We start from the raw sequence: 19,405 nt of genomic DNA, 5'->3' as shown, positions 1-19,405 counted from the left end.
ATACATTTTATGAAAATATTTCAATCATTATTTGAGTATGTTGGTAAAATTTATAAGCTGGTGTTTGGAGGATACACTGTCACAATTTTCCGGTCCTCGACTTGGTCTCTGGCTTAACAACACCTGTGACAACATATCCTCCAAACACCAGCTTCTCAGGCATTATCACTGCATTAGACATGTTGTAAATGCAACAAGTACTGATATTGTATCATATAATAGCACTCCCAGCAGAGAGAATATAATATACGGTATGTGTCAAAAAGTGATTGATGAGTTATTTCTGTGTTATGTTTATGTCCTTTTAAGGACATCCTGTCCAGATGTCCTCATGCTATTTAGGGTGTGCTTAAGTAACATAATAGTGCAGCTGTTTCTTCGAAGTAAAGCATTAATAGCCTGATGATTGGTGTGTAGTGACTTTGTAGAAACTGAAATATAATGTGTTTGAAAAAATGTGAAACAGTTGGGAATTTTTCGAGTGAACTTATGGAGCTGCTGGGTAGTGACCTTGTAAAATGAAAAGTAATTTTCCGGGGTCGGTCTGCCTGAGTATAAGTAAGTGTTAGACTTGTCCTGTGACAAGTCTAACACAGCTCAACCACAAAAAAACATGTCTCCTAGACCAATTCTAGGTGTATTGTGTCCTTCATGTCTGGGTCACAATGAGAACACCATCGATGACATTCTTTGTGATGCACCTGATTGTTTTAATGGTGTGCTTGATATGATGAAACAAGTGCAGCAGTTTTTCCACCATTGTGAACATTTGTGAAGATGGTCCCTTCTGTACTCAAGACATAACTTGGGGATAACGGCAAGGTTGATCTATCATGGAAAAGAGAACATAAAAAAACTGGAGGCCCTGGAGATCCAGCGTGGAAGAGACAATGTCTGAGGCCCTCCCAACTTGAAGATTGGGATTTGGGTTACATTGTTTTTCTCTAAGGTATTTTATTTAAATATGCATATAAACATGTATTGTGTAGTAATGTGTAGTATTGTTTAATAATAATTGTAATATGTATGCATTTTGGTACTAAAGATATTTAAAGAAAATTGTATTTACCTTCATTGAATGAAATATCTCTTACTGTCACAATAGTCGTAATAACATTCGGACCAAAGCGCAGCGTGAAATCAGTTCGACATTTTATTAGAAGTGAACCGCACAAAAAACAACAAAGAGCAAATGACACGTGAAGCTATGGAGTGCTCACAGGCAACTACACCTAAACAAGATCGCACAAAACACAGTGGGGAAATGGCTGCCTAAATATGATCCCCAATCAGAGACAACGATAAACAGCTGCCTCTGATTGGGAACCATACCAGGCCAACTTGGAAATACCCACCCTAGTCACAGTGTGACAGTACCCCCACCCCCCACCCCCACCCCCAAAGGTGTGGACTCCAGCCGCAAAACCTGACTCTATAGGGGAGGGTCCGGGTGGGCATCTAGCGTCGGTGGCGGCTTCAGTGCGGGGCTAAGTACCCACTCTGCTTGCGAAACCACTAGCTTCGGTGACAGCTCTGGTGCGGGACTTTGCCCCCTCCCAGACCACAGGTCTGGCCATGGAGCCAGGCAGAACGCCGCACCCGCACTGGGCACCGGCGCCGAGGAAGGCTCCGGCCATGGAGCTGAGTTGGCTGCCGTGCCTGGACTGGGCACCGGCACAGGGGAAGGCTCCAGCCTTGGAGCGGGACTGGACGCCGTGCCTGGATCGGACATTGCCGCAGAGGAAGGCTCCTGCCATGGAGCGGAACTGGACGCCGTGCCTTGACTGGGCACCGGCGCAGAGGAATGCTCCGGCCTTGGAGCTGGACTGGACACCGTGCCTGTACTGGGCACCGGTGCAGTGGGAGGCTCCTGCCCTGGAGCGGGACTGGACGCCGTGCCTGGACTGGGTACCGGCGCAGAGGGAGTCTCCTGCTATGAAGCAGAACCGGACGCCATGCCTGGACTGGGCACCGGCGTAGAGGAAGGCTCCGTCCTTGGGGCTGGACTGGACACCGTTCCTGGACCTGTGACTCACACTTCAGGGCGAGTGCGAGGAGCATGCACAGGACGTACCGGACTGGGGAGGCTCACTGGAGGCCTAGTGTGTGGAGCCGGCACAGGTGGTACCGGACTGGTGACACACACTTCAGGGCAGGTGTGAGGAGGAGACACAGGACGTACCAGAATGGGAAGGTGCACTGGAGGCCTAGTGCTTTGAGCTGGCACAGAATGCCCTCGGCTGTGGAGGGGTACTGGAGGTCTGGTGCATGGCGCCGACAGAGATGGCCGCCTCGCTTCGCGTTCCTAGGAAACTATGCAGTTTTTTGTTTTTTTACGTGTTATTTCTTACATTGGTACCCCAGGTCATCTTAGGTTTCATTACATACAGTCGAGAAGAACTACTGAACATAAGAGCAGCGTCAACTCACCATCAGTACAACCAAGAATATGACTTTCGCGAAGCGGATCCTGTGTTCTGCCTTTCACCCAGGACAACGGAATGGATCCCAGCCGGCGACCCCAAAAAACGACTTCGTAAAAGGGGAAAACAAAGCGGTCTTCTGGTCAGACTCCGGAAACGGGCACATCGTGCACCACTCCCTAGCATTCTCCTCGCCAATGTCCAGTCACTTGACAACAAGGTTGATGAAATCCGAGCAAGGGATGCATTCCAGAGGGACATCAGAGACTGTAACGTTCTTTGCTTCACGGAAACATGGCTCACTGGAGAGACGCTATCGGAGTTGGTGCAGCCAGCTGGTTTCTCCACGCATCGCGCCGACAGAAACAAACATCTTTCTGGTAAGAAGAGGGGCGGGGGTGTATGCTTCATGGTTAATGTGACGTGGTGTGGCCACAACAACATACAGGAACTCAAGTCCTTCTGTTCACCTGATTTAGAATTCGTCACAATCAAATGTCGACCGCATTATCGTGACTGAGCCACCCCCCTATCCACATCGATGGAACAGTAGTGGAGAGGGTAGTAAGTTTTAAGTTCCTCGGCATACACATCACAGACAAACTGAATTGGTCCACCCACACAGACAGCATCGTGAAGAAGGCGCAGCAGCGCCTCTTCAACCTCAGGAGGCTGAAGAAATTCAGCTTGTCACCAAAAGCACTCACAAACTTCTACAGCTGCACAATCGAGAGCATCCTGTCGGGCTGTATCACCGCCTGGTACGGCAACTGCTCCGCCCACAACCGTAAGGCTCTCCAGAGGGTAGTGAGGTCTGCACAACGCATCACCGGGGGCAAACTACCTGCCCTCCAGGACACCTACACCACCCGATGTCACAGGAAGGCCATAAAGATCATCAAGGACAACAACCACCCGAGCCACTGCCTGTTCACCCCGCTATCATCCAGAAGGCGAGGTCAGTACAGGTGCATCAAAGCTGGGACCGAGAGACTGAAAAACAGCTTCTATCTCAAGGCCATCAGACTGTTAAACAGCCACCACTAACATTGAGTGGCTGCTGCCAACACACTGACTCAACTCCAGCCACTTTAATAATGGGAATTGATGGGAAATTATGTAAAATATATCACTAGCCACTTTAAACAATGCTACCTGGTAAAAATGTCCTTTTCCTCCAATCCCTCTCCCACTCTCCTCTTCATGCTCTTGTGGAACTCCGTCACCATGGCAGTCTGGAATATCAGGATGTTCACACTTCTCACAAACGGCCCCATTTTCTTCTTCACAAAGTCCACCACTGCGTCAATCATGGCGTCCGCAACAGCAGAGGGACTCGCCCCACCCTGGCCTGACAGACAGACAGATGGAGGCAGACACACAATGACATGGCTATGGAGGCAAACAGAAATACATAGATGGAGACAGAAGTACAGATAGACAATGACATGATGGAAGCAAATCTGTCCCTGAGAGTGACTAATCACAATACAAATATGGAAGGGAAGGAGACAAGGAAAATATTAAAAGAATGGAAGGAGACAAGAAAAATATGGAAGGGAAGGAGAAAAGGAAAATATGAAAGGGAAGGAAGGTGACAAGAAAAATACATAAGGGAAGTAGACAAGAATAAGATGGAAGGAAGGGAAGGTGACAAGAAAAATGTGGAACGGAAGAAGACAAGAAAAATATGGAAGGAAGCGAAGGAGACAAGAAAAAGATGCAAGGAAGAGAACAAAACAAGTAAAAGAGCGAGGCAAAGTATGTTTGGGTGGGGGGAGCAGAAACATGAAGAAAGAACAAGATGTTTTGAAAATTAGGCTAGGAAAAGTAGCAGGTAGTCATTATGAGTCGCAGGTAGTCCCATTCAGAGCACATGGAAGCAAAGCATATGGCCACTTTACAACCTTACAGTAGACACAAAGAACAAAACAGAACAGGCAACAAGTACAATAAAAACATGCAACTACACAAGACAGTGTAGTCTAATAAAGACCATTAAAGCAGAGTACCTGTTCCAAGCGCTGGGAAGGACACTGAGGTGAACCTTCGCTCCTCACACTTCTTGAGAACATCGTACACAGTCTCTTTAATGATCTCAGGGTCATTCTGTCCTACAATGTGCATGATGTGTTTGCATGGGAGAGATCCTGCTGATGTCACGATCATCCTGCATGGTTGGAAGCTTGGGGATCTGACTGTAGAAAAGCATAAAAGGAAAGGTTTAGATGTCAAGAATCTAAGTTACTAAAAGGTCAAATCAATGCACACCAGTGTTGTAGGACCCATGGATTGGAAACTGCCTTTAGACTTTTACCAGACAGTATCAAACAGTGCTGAAATGTCATCTCATTCATATCCAACATGACACCAGTCTCCTTGACCAGAAACATGACTACAGTATATGTTGACCCAAGGACATGGATACACACCAATCTCTGAGCACTCCAACTCCACCTTCAATCCAGCTCCTTCTAAAATTGATTTGGATACACCTGAAGAAACAAAGACATTAGTACAATATGGCTCTTTATTCTAAGTCAACAATTGTACCATTAAATAAGTTGTGTGTCTGTGGGGGTGTATGGGATTTAGCTTGCGTCCTGATTGTGTAGCTGTAAACACTGTTCATTTGGATTTCCAACATTTCAGATGTGTACATGTTAAACATCCTTATAAGGTGTTCCTTAGTATTTGTCTTAGTAGCCTCATAAACATGAAACATTGGTTACTGCATATATGGTATTGTCAGAGGTACAAGTCACCTGATTTGAGGTTAAAGTCCTTATTGGAGGAGTTGACAATGACATCACTGGACTCCTTGGTGATATCTCCTGATGACACTTCAAAAGTAATGTGACCAATCTGCATGCTGTACACACCCAGAGAAGGGGATGACACCTGTCCAAAGAAGCCTGCGCCTAATGAAAATAACATGTTTAGACAAGGGGGTTCTGTGGAAACAGACATGCTCTAAAGAGGCAGCAGTGTCTCAGTGGTTGAATATTTTTGGGGAGACTTTGAAGGCTGTGAATTAAGCTTACCAGAGGGCTGCTGTGATTGGCCTACATGAGATTTGGAATGTTGTGATTGGCCGGAACCTTGTGAACTCTGCCAAGTATACCCTTGTGTCTGACCTCTGAATTCCCTGACAAAGCACTGTAAACAGGAGATATAAAGTGTGGAGCATTTATCAAACATATCTAAGAGCACAACACACACTGAAAAAGGTGAGGTTATGCAACAATACTACCCCTGTGTGATGATAAACACTGAATCCCCCTTTAAACCATCTTCCATCTTCAAACTTACATCCACAGTTTGGGTGTCGCTGGGGTGGACCACGATGGCAACCTCTTTAAGGTGTGTGGAGTTTCTTCTCTGGCTGAAGTCTTTGACCTCCTGCAGAAGAAGCTTGGACACCAGGCCCTTAGGGAATCCCATGTTCCCAGTTCCAATGGCAGGGAAAGACAGGGATGCCAGCCTATGCTTCTCTGCCTCACTCAGGCAATCTCTGATCATCATTCTCAATATCTTTAAATCACAAACACATGAACAATTTTAGAAAAATGTTACTAAAACCATTCTATGCACTCTCAATAACCAGTACTTAATTTGAGCTGGAACCTGTTCCGGCATCTATCAGATTTGACTTTGTTTGTTCCGGCACCTATGTGGACGGATCCGGTACCTCTCACACCATGATTTATTAATTCTTTCAATGTTCGCCCTGTATACATTCTAATAAAAGCGATCAGCGTTAAATCAAGTTGCATCCTCGTTATTTCTCCTTCCCAACAAAAAGACCATGTAAAAGCGTGGGGATCCTTCATCCTTTCCTGCCACACTGATTCCAGACCTGCTCTCTTATTTGTACATAGAGGTTATTGGGAGGGAGGGTGGGGTAAGTAACTGATCTCGACACAGGTCTTGGTAGGTGGTCAGCTAGTGAAGAGGTCCCTACGTAATCACGTTACGTAGCCGAGGCTAGTCGTCTCCCTACTGAATTTGAATCTTGGGAAAGCCAAATAAAAAATGGAAAAGAAAAGGCAATCGAGTTTGACATTTTACAAGTCCAAAAATCTAGAGAAAGATAGTCAATTGAACCCAAAACAAACCAGAGAACTGTCAGTGCAGGAGAAGTGAGGTGCACACTGTTCCTGATGGCAATGCCTAAGCTCGCAGCGCTGCTAATCCCAACAGTTCAGCATCACCACCGGCACCTCCACTAGCTAGTAGGCCTAGTAGAGAGTCAGACTAGAGTAGGAATTTTTTTCCTTTACAAACTTGTTCTGTACTGTGAAAGTACCGTAATTTCCGGACTATAAGCCGCTACTTTTTTCCCACGCTTTGAACCTCGCGGTTTATACAATGACGCGGCTAATTTATGGATTTTTCCCGCTTTCACAAGATTCATGCCGCCAAAAAACTGAGCACCGTCACATAATGTGACGTAAATCGAGCACGCTCAAACTTCCCATCATTCTGATTACGGTAGTCATTTTGTCACCCTCATCATGGCAAAGACACGGAGAAATGCATATGATGCAGCTTTCAAGTTGAAGGCGATCGATCTGGCTGTTGGAAAAGGAAATAGAGCTGCTGACAGCGAGGCGCATTATCAAAAAATCCACTATCATCAACGGGTTTCGAAAGGCTGGACTGCTGCGTGTTGAATTTGCCTCCGGATGAAAGTGACGAGAGCGACAATGAAAATGATCCAACATCGGATGAAGCAATTCTGAGGCTATTCAACTCCGACACCGAAGAAGATGACTTCAGTGGTTTCAGTGCACAGGAGGAGGAAGATAGTGACCAATGACTTTCTTGGTAGGCTACTGTTTACTGCAATTTTTTTATTTTTGTTACAAGCCGTGTTTCGTTTAAAAGCCTATTTATTTTTGTTAAGCCTATTTATTTTTGTTACAAGCCGTGTTTAGTTTAAAAGCCTATTTATTTTTGTTACAAGCCGTGTTTCGTTTAAAAGCCTATTTATTTTTGTTACAAGCCATGTTTCGTTTAAAGGCTGTGTAAAGTTAATTTGTTTCAATGTACCGGTAGGCACCTGCGGCTTATAGACATGTGCGGCTTATTTATGTACAAAATACTTTTTATTTTTTATTCAGTGGGTGCGGTTTATATTCAGGTGTGCAGAAATTACGGTAATCTGAATATGTGCTTCATGTTATCACAATGGCAGGAGGCATATATATTCTCATATGTGTGTTCTGCTGTAGCCTATAGAGATTTATTTTATTTGAAGTTATATTCTGATATTGTGATATTTGTTCTACTGCTACATTGATGTCTTGAAAATGATATTAAATTGGGGTCTTGTGAGCCCCACAGCTGAGTACGTGTGCATATGGCGGGTGTTCTGCAGTGTCGTCTAAAAATGTTGCTATACATCAATGTCTAGAAAATTAGACTATAAGAAATATGGACTTGTGTAAGCCCTGCAGCTATATGTGGGCATACTGCAGTGACGTTTAACATGCTTTCAATTAATCAGCACCTTGGAGAGAACAGCACCCTGGAGAGTGCTGTCCATTTAACCAACATAGACAGTAGGCTATTTGGCTGTTTACTCTGTCTGCTGTGCTGCTACGTTGTGTTTGACACTTTTTTTCTCAATGTATTCCAGTACCTCAGAGCCCTCCGGATACCCCCACCCCTCACACTCACTATGTGTTCCGGGACCTTCCGATTTACAAATTCAACACTGTCAAAAACTCATAGCTTACCTTCTCTGCTGAGCCAGCTCCCTGGTCCCAATGGGGGCAGACAGTATGGATCACCCTCTGACATCGCAGGTTGTAACTGTTGGTGACCACAATGTAACCATGGGCCAATCTGTTGACGCGAGCCTCATCTGTGACTGCTGATTGGAGCCCAGGACCGGCTGCCTTTAGGATAGCATTGGACACAGCACCTTTACTCAGGTCCAAATCCTCAGAGATGGTGTTGACGATGCCCACAGACTAGAGGTTTCAAAACAAATGACCAAACATTCATGAAGCGAGAAGGGGACAGCTATGTATTTCTATTCAAACTTAAATTATGACTTCTACAAGACAGCTGTCATTCCAGATAAAGAAGAGTAGAATGAAAAGTAAACAAATTATACACCTTATACTCTGGGTTATCTGATGTACTACTTATAATACACGTATCAATGGTTTATGTGGTGCTCTGATAACTACAGTATGTGTACTCACATACTCCTCCTGGATATTTCCCTTCCTCAGAATGATCTTCAGACCCTCTTGTGTGCGATTGGTCTGTAGGATTTCCCCACTGCCTGCCCCCTCAAACTTCCTCTCTTGGCCATACTCTCTCCTCTGCTCCTCTTGGGTTTCATGATAATTTCCTTGAGTTATGCTGTCTCTAACTCCTCCTCCCCTATATCCATGCCCTCCTCTACCTCCACCTCCTCCTCTACCTCCACCTCCTCCTCTACCTCCTCCTCTACTTCCACCTCCTCCTCTACCTTCTCCTCCCCCTCTACCTTCTCCTCCCCCTCTACCTCTACCTTCTCCTCCTCCTCTACCTCCACCTCCTCCTCTACCTTCTCCTCCTCCACTACCTCCTGCTCCCCTACCTCTACCTTCTCCTCCCCCTCCTCTACCTTCTCCTCCCCCTCTATCTCCACCTTCTCCTCCCCCTCTTCTGCTTTGTCCCCACTGCCCATGTCCCCATGGTGACTGTCCCTGATATCCAGGTCCTTGATGTCCGTAACTATGTTGTCCTCTTCCCCGTCGTTCACTTCCCTGTTGCCCGCGTCCCCGATGCCCATTTCCCCTATGTGCACCCTGCAGAGGCATGGTCATTTTTGGGTGCAGGTCATTGAACGTTTTCTGGACAGCGCTGGCCAGGGCTCTCACAGTGTTGTCATTGCTGTCCACCAGGTGAATCTCAGTCAGGGAGGTCTGACCACTCAGGTTCTCACAGTAGTCACGCACTGCCACAGCAATGGTCTCAGTGCACAGGTCCAGAGGAAAGCCGAATATCCCAGAGCTGACGGCCGGGACGGCAACAGTTGAGCAGTTAACCTTTGCAGCCTCCCTCAGGCTCTCATTCACAGCTTGTTTCAGACGCTGTATGGCTGTTCCCTGGTCAAAGTCTGTGAACCGTGGACCAACCGCATGGACCACATACTTACAGGGTAGATTGCCTGCATCTGTCACAATGGCGTCGCCTGGCTGCAGTCGGCGGTTATTACGGACATGTTGATCACTGAGCTCCTGCAGCCGAGGACCAGCAGCCTTGAGTAGTGCTAAAGCCAGGCCTCCAATATGCTGCAGGTCTTCATTGGCTGCATTGACTACTGCGTCCACTTTGAACTTGCAGATGTCAGCCTTACTGACAGAGACCAGGATTCCATTGTGTGTCCTCACCTCACAGCAGGATGATGGGCCAAATCCTTTCTCCCCATCTTCATCATCGCCTCTCTGCCTCTCTATCTGACTCATGGCCCTCTGCATGAGTTCTTCCACCAGCACCTGGAGTCGCTTTGTGTCTTCGGCCAGACCTGAAACTGTCAGAGACCCTTTGGAGGCATCCATAGCTAAGACAGCATCCTCTTTCACCACCGAGCGGACTTCTTTCTCCACTGCCTTCCACGCTGGGGCACTTACAAAACACTCAAACACAGCATATTTGGCCATGATGTCACGGAAGACGATCAAGGCATTCTGCTTCCATCCATCTACATGTTTGCTTGTTAGTCCTTTCTGCCTTAGCAGGGTTGGCAAAGGACTGAGTTTAACCTCAGGAGTATCCATGTCTACTTGACAGAAGTGGGCCTTCATCTGGTCAGTGATGCGGGAAAACTGTCTCTTCATGGAGAGGAATTTCCATACGGCAGAATGCACACACTCTATGAAGGGGTCAGGCATCTTCCACATTGGCCTCTCCTTTCCATACAAGGCAGTTCCTAAGGACTCGTAGTATGGATACACGTTGACTGGGACTTTGCCAATTACAAGACGTTTATTTAGAGTGGTGTGCACAACTGAAATGACATAGATAACGAACTGTCTGTTATAGCATGAACTGAGGGCAGAAACGGAATATTTCTGTCGAGGCCAGCAACAGAATAGCAATGCTACATTCAATTAATCTTATAATAGAAATAAATAGATGACCAAATAAACAAATGGATTAACATGTATTTAATAAAACAGCTCATTCAAACAGCAGGTTTTACCTTCTGGTGTGTGGAAGGTGACAATGGCTGCCTGTTCCTCACGAAACACAGTGATGTCCTTTGCTGGGCCAGCCCACTTCTCAATGTAGAGCTCCAGCATATCCTGAAGTATGTTGGAGGCCAGGTTCTCCACTCTCACACTCTGGCACCTCTCTAGCAACCGGCCAATCAAACCCTGCTTCTGGAAACTCTTGTTGCTCTTGCTCTCAGTAAGGAACCGCTCCACATCTAAAGACAGACAGCAATCATATCATTAATATCATGCACAACAGTTATTGAAATTATGATCCCTTCTTGTGAGGGAGAGATCTGTTTTTATAATACTTCAAAAGTGAAATTCATTGTTAGTTTTCTGTGTTGAAAAAAATCGATAATTTGAAATAGTGACCAACCTTTGGGATTATTGAAGGTCACAACAGCTCTGTTGGTCTCACTGATGACCTCCAGGGAGAAGTTGTCCTCCTCCAGGCCAGAGAGGGTCTCCACCAGCAATGTCAGCATCTCTCTCGGCATGCTCTCAGGAACTCTCTCCAGCACCACAGCAGAGCTCTGAGGAGACACCTCAGCTCCACCTCCCTCTCCATGCCCACTCTCAGAGTTGGGAGCTTCCTGTGCTTCACTTGACACATCTGGGATTAAACACACTAGATATTCATATCCAATAACCTCATTCATAATTTCACCTTTCTCTGACTTCACCGGCACATTTCTGCCTACGACAAATTTACAAGGAGATATGGCCTGATAAGGCTGCATTTTGCAACACTGTCTAATGATATGCCAATAGGGATCATTATGAAATGTATTAGGCAAAACATTCAATATAATAATATTAGGTCAAGGGAATGCATCAACAACCACAGAAGCAAGGAAAGGATGTTACCTGACAATTCATTGCTTGTAGCACCAAGCTGGAAAACATGCAAAACAAACAAAAATGTATATGTCAAATAGTTAACTAATGGGAATATTCACAAGTATGCTGTTTAATAGTAGCCATAAAAATAATGTATTATCCATCAGTTTGAAGCCCTGGCTAGCCTGTCGAGCCAAGACAGCACTAATTTAGCCTACAGTTAAACTCTGTTAAGCCAAAACTAAAATCTTGCAAAATTTGGACAGCTGCATGCTTAGATTTTTGTTTTTGGTCTGAAAAGATTGTAAAATCATGAGAATTTCAGCTAAATATATAGATATACAGTGCCAGTCAAAAGTTTGGACACACCAAACTATTTTCTATATTGTAGAATAATAATGAAGACATCAAAACTATGAAATAACACATATGGAATCATGTAGTAACCCAAAAAGTGTTGAACTCAAAATATATGTATTATTTTGAGATATTCTATATATGAGATTCTTCAAAGTAGCCACCCTTTGACTTGATGACAGCTTTGCACACTTGGCATTCTCTTAATCGCTTCATGAGGTAGTCACCTGGAATACATTTCAATTAATACGTTTGAGCCAATCAGTTGTGTTGTGGTGGTACCTAAGATAGCCATAATTGGTAAAAGACCAAGTACATATTTTGGTAGGAACAGCTCAAATAAGCAAAGAGAAAGGACAGTCCATCCTTACTTTAAGACATAAAGGTCAGTCAATCCGGAAAATTTCAAGAACTCTGAAAGTTTCTTCAAGTGCCGTCGCAAAAACCATCAAGTGCTATGATGAAACTTGCTCTCATGAGGACCGTCACAGGAAAGGAAGACTCAGAGTTACCTCTGCTGCAGAGGATAAGTTACCAGCCTTAGAAATTGCAGCCCAAATAAATGATTCAGAGTTCAAGTAACAGACACATCTCAACATCAACTGTTCAGAGTGGACTGCGTGACGGCGTTCATGGTAGAATTGCTGCAAAGAAACAACTATTAAAGGTTACCAATAAGAAGAGACTTGCTTGGGCCAAGAAACACAAGCAATGGACAAACCAGTGGAAATCTGTCCTTTTGTCTGATGAGTCCAAATTTGAGATTCTTGGTTCCAACCGCCATGTCTTTGTGAGACCCAGAGTAGGTGAATGGATGATCTCCGCATGTGTAGTTCCCACCATGAAGTAGGGAGGAGGAGGTGTGATGGTGCTTTGCTGGTGACACTGTCTGTGATGTATTTAGAAATCAAGCCACACTTAACCAGCATAGCTACCACAGCATTCTGCAGCGATACGCCATCCCATCTAGTTTGCTCTTAATGGGACTATCAATTGTTTTTCAAATGGAGAATGACCCAAAACACACCTCCAGGTTGTGTAAGGGCTATTTGATGGAGTGATGGAGTGCTGCATCAGATGGCCTGGCTTCCACAATCACCTGACCTCAACCCAAATGATTTGATTTGATTTTGAGAGGGTTTGGGATGAGTTGGACCGCAGAGTGAAGGAAAAGCAGCCATCAAGTGTTCAGCATATGTGGGAACTCCTCCAAGACTGTTGGAAAAGCATTCCAGGTGAAGCTGGTTGAGAGAATGGCAAGAGTGTGCAAAGCTGTCATCAAGGCAGCTACTTTGAAGAATCTAAAATCTAAAATATGTTTTGATTTGTTTTATACTTTTTTGGTTACGATGTAGAAAATAGTAAAAATAAAGAAAAACCCTTGAATGAGTAGCTGGTCCAAACTTTTGACTGGTACTGTATATAAACTGCCTCCAACTGTAAGTGCTGTTAGTGTGAAGTGGAAACGTCAAGGAGCAGCAATGGCTCAGCTTCGAAGTGATATCCCACACAAGCTCACAAAATGGAGCGGCGAGTGCTGAAGCATGTAGCGTGTAAAAATGGTCTGTCCTTGTTTGAAACACTCACTACCGAGTTCCAAGCTGCCTCTTGAAGCAACATCAGCACAAGAACTGTTGGTCTGGAGATTCATGAAATGGGTTTCCATGGCCGAGTAGTGTAAAGCTCGCCTCCATTGGACTCTTGAGCAGCGGAAACGCGTTCTCTGGAGTGATGTATCATGCTTCACCATCTGGCAGTCCAACAGAAAAATCTGGGTTTGGCGGATGCCAGGAGAACGCAATCTGCCCCAATGCATAGAGCCAACTGCAAAGTTTGGTGGAGGAGGAATAACAGTCTGGGGCTGTTTTTCATGGTTTGGGCTAGGCCCCTTACTTCCAGTGATGGGAGATCTTAATGCTACAGCATACAATGACATTCTAGACGATTCTGTGCTTCCAACTTTGTAGCAACAGTTTGGGGAAGGCCCTTTCCTGTTTCAGAATGACAATTCCCCAGTGCAGAAAGAAAGGTCCATACAGAAAAAGGTTTGTCGAGATCGGTGTGGAACAACTTCACTGGCCTGCACAGAGCCCTGACCTCAACACCATCAATTGGAACGCCGACTGTGAGCCAGGACTAATCGCCCAACATCAGTGCCCGACCTCACTAATGCTTTTGTGGCTGAATGGAAGCAAGTCCCCACAGCAATGTTCCAACATCTAGTGGAAAGCCTTCCAAGAAGATTAGAGGCTGTTCTAGCAGCTTTGGTCATGTCGTGAATATACAGTTGAAGTCAGAAGTTTACATACACTTAGATTGGACTCACTCTAGTGACTCCCCATCCCATAATCATCGCCTGACACTAACTAGCATAACGCAACGGACATAAATATTCCTAGAAAATATTCCTATTCATGAAAATCACAAATGAAATTTATTGAGACACAGCTTAGCCTTTTGTTAATCACCCTGTCATCTCAGATTTTCAAAATATGCTTTACAGCCAAAGCTAGACAAGCATTTGTGTAAGTTTATCTATAGCCTAGCATAGCATTTTGTCCAGCTAGCAGCAGGTAACTTGGTCACGGAAATCAGAAAAGCAATCAAATTAAATAGTTTACCTTTGATGAGCTTCAGATGTTTTCGAGACTCCCAGTTAGATAGCAAATGTTCCTTTTTTCCAAAAATATTATTTTTGTAGGCGAAATAGCTCCGTTTGTTCTTCACGTTTGGCTGAGAAATCGCCCGGAAATTGCAGTCACGAAAACGGCGAAATATATTCCAAATTAGCTCCATAATATCGACAGAAACATGGCAAACGTTGTTTATAATCAATCCTCAAGGTGTTTTTCAAATATCTATTCGATAATATATCCATCGGGACAATTCGTTTTTCAGTAGGACCGATTGGAGTAATGGCTACCTCTGTATTTTACACGAGAATCTCTCTGGGAGCATCAGAGCCGCTTACGGGTATTCTTCAACATAAATGCGTAAAATTACGTCACAATGCTGTAGACACCTTCGGGAATACGGAGAAAGAGTAATCTAATTATTAGCCCATTCACTGCTCAATAGGGACTCATTGGAACGCAGCGCTTTCAAAACATGAGGCACTTCCGGAATGGATTTTTCTCAGGCTTTCACCTGCAACATCAGTTCTGTTATACTCACAGACAATATTTTTACAGTTTTTGAAACTTTAGAGTGTTTTCTATCCTAAGCTGTAAATTATATGCATATTCTAGCATCTTGTCCTGACAAAATATCCCATTTACTATGGGAATGTTTTTTTCCACAAGGACTCGTTTTTTAACAACTCCACAAATTTCTTGTTAATTAACAAACTATAGTTTTGGCAAGTCGGTTATGACATCTACTTTGTGCATGACACAAGTCATTTTTCCAACAATTGTTTACAGACTAGATTATTTCACGTATAATTCACTGTATCACAATTCCAGCGGGTCAGAAGTTTGCATACACTAAGTTGACTGTGCCTTAAAACAGCTTGGGGATTCCAGAAAAGGATGTCATAGCTGTAGAAGCTTCTGATAGGCTAATTGATCATTTGAGTCAATTGGAGGTGTACCTGTGGATGTATTTCAAGGCCTATCTTCAAACGCAGTGCCTCTTTGCTTGACATCATGTGAAAATGAAACGAAATCAGCCAAGACCTCAGAAAATAAATTGTAGACCACAAGACTGTTTCATCCTTGGGAGCAATTTCCAAATGCCTGAAGGTACCACGTTCATCTGCACAAACAATAGTACTCAAGTAGAAACACCATGGGACAACTCAGCTGTCATACCGCTCAGGAAGGAGACGCGTTCTGTCTCCAAGAGATGAACATACATTGGTGCGACAAGTGCAAATCAATCCCGGAACAACAGCAAAGGACCTTGTGAAGATGCTGGAGGAAATAGGTGCAAAAGTATCGATATTCACAGTAAAACGAGTCCTATATCAACATAACCTGAAAGGCCGCTTAGCAACTGCTGTACTCTGCCATAAAAAAAGCCAGAGTACAGTTTGCAACTGCACATGAGGACAAAGATCCTACTTTTTGGAGAAATGTCCTCTGGTCTGATGAAACAAAAATAGAACTGTTTGGCCATAATGACCATCGCTATGTTTGGAGGAAAAAGGGGGAGGCTTGCAAGCCGAAGAACACCATCCCAACCGTGAAGCACGGGGGTGGCAGCATGTTGTGGGGGTGCTTTGCTGAAGGAGGGACTGGTGCACTTCACAAAATAGATGGCATCATGAGGTAGGAAAATTATGTAGATCTTTTGAAGCAACATCTCAAGACATAAGTCAGGAAGTTAAAGCTTGGTCGCAAATGGGTCTTCCAAATGGACAATGACCAAAAGCATTCTTCCAAAGTTGTGGCAAAATGGCTTAAGGACAACAAAGTCAAGGTTAGAGGTCGACCGATTAATCGGAATGGCCGATTAATTAGTTTTCAAGTTTTCATAACAATCGGAAATCGGTATTTTGGGGCGCCGATTTAAAAATATATATTTTTAATACCTATTCTTATTTTCAATGACGGCCTAGGAACAGTGGGTTAACTGCCTGTTCAGAGGCAGAATGAAAGATTTGTACCTTGTCAGCTCGGAGGTTTGAACTTGCAACCTTCGGTTACTAGTCCAATGCTGTAACCACTAGGCTACCATGCCGCTACCCTGCCGTTTTGTTTGCGTTGAGTGAGAGGTTATTTTCCTGGCACCACTCTCCCAGGGCCCTCACCTCCTCCCTGTCTCGTCATTGTTGGTAACTATATTAATTTGGGGTCAGGTCGAAAAGCATTAAACATTTATGGCAATTTAGCTAGCTAGCTAGCTTCCTGTTGCTAGCTCATTTGTCCTGGGATATAAACATTGAGTTATTATTTTACCTGAAATGCACAAGGTCCTCTACTCCGACAATGAATCCACAGATAAAAGGGTTAACCGTGTTTGTTTCTAGTAATATCTCCTCCTTCAGGCTTCTTCTTTTTCTGACTTTATATGGCAGTTGGCAACCAACTTTAAGGTGCATTACCACTACCAACTGGACTGGAGTGTGGGAACTCAGGTCATCTTTCAATCACCCACGTGGGTATATGCTCCTAAAAGCCAATGAGGAAATGGGAGAAGAAGGACTTGCCGTGTGTCATGAGTCACAAATAGAACCAAGTTCTATTTGGCTACACAGACGCTCGTTGATGTGCAAATAGTGTGGGTGCAATGATTGAATTACATTTATGTGTACATTTATTTTGCAACTCTTGCACACGCGATGCAAGCGGTGTGGTCAGCATGTAAGAGTTGTTTCGGGTTGGGCCGGGCTGAGTTTATGGTTTGCTCAACAGTTACATGCACACAATAATGCGATTATTATAGATAATCAGATTAATATAACAGTTTGAATAAAATGTTTACATGCTTTGCAAGAAGAATGATTACCTTAATAATCCTGTTTACATCTGAAATCAGGCAACTTGATGGCACTCTGATAAATGCATAAAATCGCCAATCAAAATAACACATTTAAAAAATATATATTATTATTATTATTTTTATTTCACCTTTATTTAACCAGGTAGGCTAGTTGAGAACAAGTTCTCATTTGCAACTGCATTCGACACATACAACAACACAGAGTTACACATGGAATAAACAAAACATACAGTCAATAATACAGTAGAACAAAAGAAAAAAAAAAGTCTATATACAATGAGTGCAAATGTGGTAAATTAAGGAAATAAATAGGCCATGGTGGCGAAGTAATTACAATATAGCAATTAAACACTGGAATGGTAGATCACATTGACCATGTTAATTGTGGCAAACATATATGATTCTGAGTTCAGACATATAAAGTTTGTATGTGAAAACTACTTCTAAGACGCATACATTCAGTTGTTCCAAACTCACTTAATTTGCGCTATAGAGTTACAGTAGGCTCGCTCCTTTGCTGCTAGCACATCCATTAATCAAATATACCGCTGGTTTGCAGATTAAGGTGTTTACATTTACTAATAATTCAAAAGATTGCAACGATAAAAAGGTGTTTTAATCGACGCGTTCTTACTTCGATTTTGACCATACGCCGTTTAAGCGACCATACGCCGCTTAAGATAAACTATGCCGTTTAAGATAAGCAGAGTAAGGGGTTTACATGACTATTACAATCTGCCTACTGCCATAATCAGTTTAATATCAAATTACTACTGTGGATGTAAACATAGTGTTATTGTAACTTATGTTTGAGACAAACGCGTGTGTCACGCCCTGACCTTAGAGAGACTTTTTATTTCTCTATTTGGTTAGGTTGGGGTGTGATTTGGGTGGGCATTCTAGTTTTTCTATTTCTTTGTTGGCCGGGTATGGTTCCCAATCTGAGGCAGCTGTCTATCGTTGTCTCTGATTGAGGATCATACTTAGGCAGCCCTTTTCGCACCTTAGATTGTGGGATCTTGTTTTTGTGTAGCTGCCTGTGAGCAGCCCAGAACGTCACGTTTCATTTTGTTTTGTTTGTTGAGTTTCATATTTATTAAACATGTGGAATTCTACGCACGCTGCGCCTTGGTCCAATCATTCTCTAAACGAGCGTGACCATGGTTGTGTGAAAGGTGCCCATGTATCTATCACAGAACTAGAATGAGATTCACTTTCTATGATCTCTGCTCTGATAGACATGAGCCTGCGACTCTCATCTCCTCCGGCGTTGCACTTCATTTTTTATTTCCTAATGGAATCATAGCATCGCGAAGGGTTCTGGAGGAGCTGCACCACCCCTGATCAATTGAAATACATTTGCCAAAGTCATATAATTACTGCTGTGTGCTCAGAAATAAATGAAATAATTCAGAATTGCCTAGCCATGAGAAGGTTAGCCACAGAGGATCAATAGTTTATTTATTTAAAAAAATAGCCTAGCTGTGGAGTGTAGTCCAATTACAAGGCATAGCCTACAGTTGGGAATGCGCAGGAAATCTGTCAGTGAAATAACAGGATGAAGTCTAAACAGGCCTTTCAACCTCAGGAGGCTGAAGAAATTTGGTTTGTCACCTAAAACCCTCACAAACGTTTACAGATGCACAATTGAGAGCATCCTGTTGGGCTGTATCACCGCCTGGTACGGCAACTGCCCCACCCTCAACCGCAAGGCACTCCAGAAGGTGGTGCGGTCTGCCCAACGCATAAACGGGGGCAAACTACCTGCCCTTCAGGACACCTACAGCACCCGATGTCACAGGAAGGCCAAAAAGATCATCAAGGACATCAACCACCTGTTCAGCCCGCTATCATCCAGAAGGTGAGGTCAGTACAGGTGCATCAAAGTTGGGACCGAGAGACTGAAAAACAGCTTCTATCTTAAGGCCATAAGACTGTTAAATAGCCATTACTAGCCGGCTTCCACTCGGTTACGCAACCATGCACCTTGAAGGCTGCTGCCCTATATACATAGACTTGGAATCACTGGCCTCTTTAATAATGCAACACTAGTCACTTTAATAATGTTTAAATGACTGTTTAGGCCTAAAAGCTCATCAATAAGCTAAGGACGGG

At 43.9% G+C, this 19,405-nt stretch overlaps 1 protein-coding gene across 1 annotated transcript in view; it reads right to left on the bottom strand.

The window, feature by feature from the left end:
• Positions 1 to 1,135: 1,135 nt before the first annotated feature.
• Positions 1,136 to 19,405, bottom strand: part of LOC115146928 (protein mono-ADP-ribosyltransferase PARP14-like) — a 36,654-nt gene continuing 18,384 nt past the window's right edge. Inside the window, exons 3-14 of the mRNA XM_065005037.1 lie at positions 11,516 to 11,543; positions 11,025 to 11,261; positions 10,633 to 10,860; positions 9,065 to 10,437; positions 8,642 to 8,956; positions 8,168 to 8,404; positions 5,736 to 5,957; positions 5,468 to 5,582; positions 5,189 to 5,344; positions 4,856 to 4,918; positions 4,436 to 4,621; positions 1,136 to 3,774 (exon numbers count right to left, since the gene is read on the bottom strand). Coding sequence (XP_064861109.1) covers positions 3,575 to 3,774; positions 4,436 to 4,621; positions 4,856 to 4,918; positions 5,189 to 5,344; positions 5,468 to 5,582; positions 5,736 to 5,957; positions 8,168 to 8,404; positions 8,642 to 8,956; positions 9,065 to 10,437; positions 10,633 to 10,860; positions 11,025 to 11,261; positions 11,516 to 11,543 — 3,360 coding nt within the window. The 3' untranslated portion in view covers positions 1,136 to 3,574. The remainder of the gene's footprint in view (positions 3,775 to 4,435; positions 4,622 to 4,855; positions 4,919 to 5,188; positions 5,345 to 5,467; positions 5,583 to 5,735; positions 5,958 to 8,167; positions 8,405 to 8,641; positions 8,957 to 9,064; positions 10,438 to 10,632; positions 10,861 to 11,024; positions 11,262 to 11,515; positions 11,544 to 19,405) is intronic.

Source organism: Oncorhynchus nerka, linkage group LG19 (genome assembly GCF_034236695.1).
Source record: "Oncorhynchus nerka isolate Pitt River linkage group LG19, Oner_Uvic_2.0, whole genome shotgun sequence".
Classification (NCBI taxonomy): domain Eukaryota; kingdom Metazoa; phylum Chordata; class Actinopteri; order Salmoniformes; family Salmonidae; genus Oncorhynchus; species Oncorhynchus nerka.
This window is presented reverse-complemented; position numbering and strand designations above follow the sequence as displayed.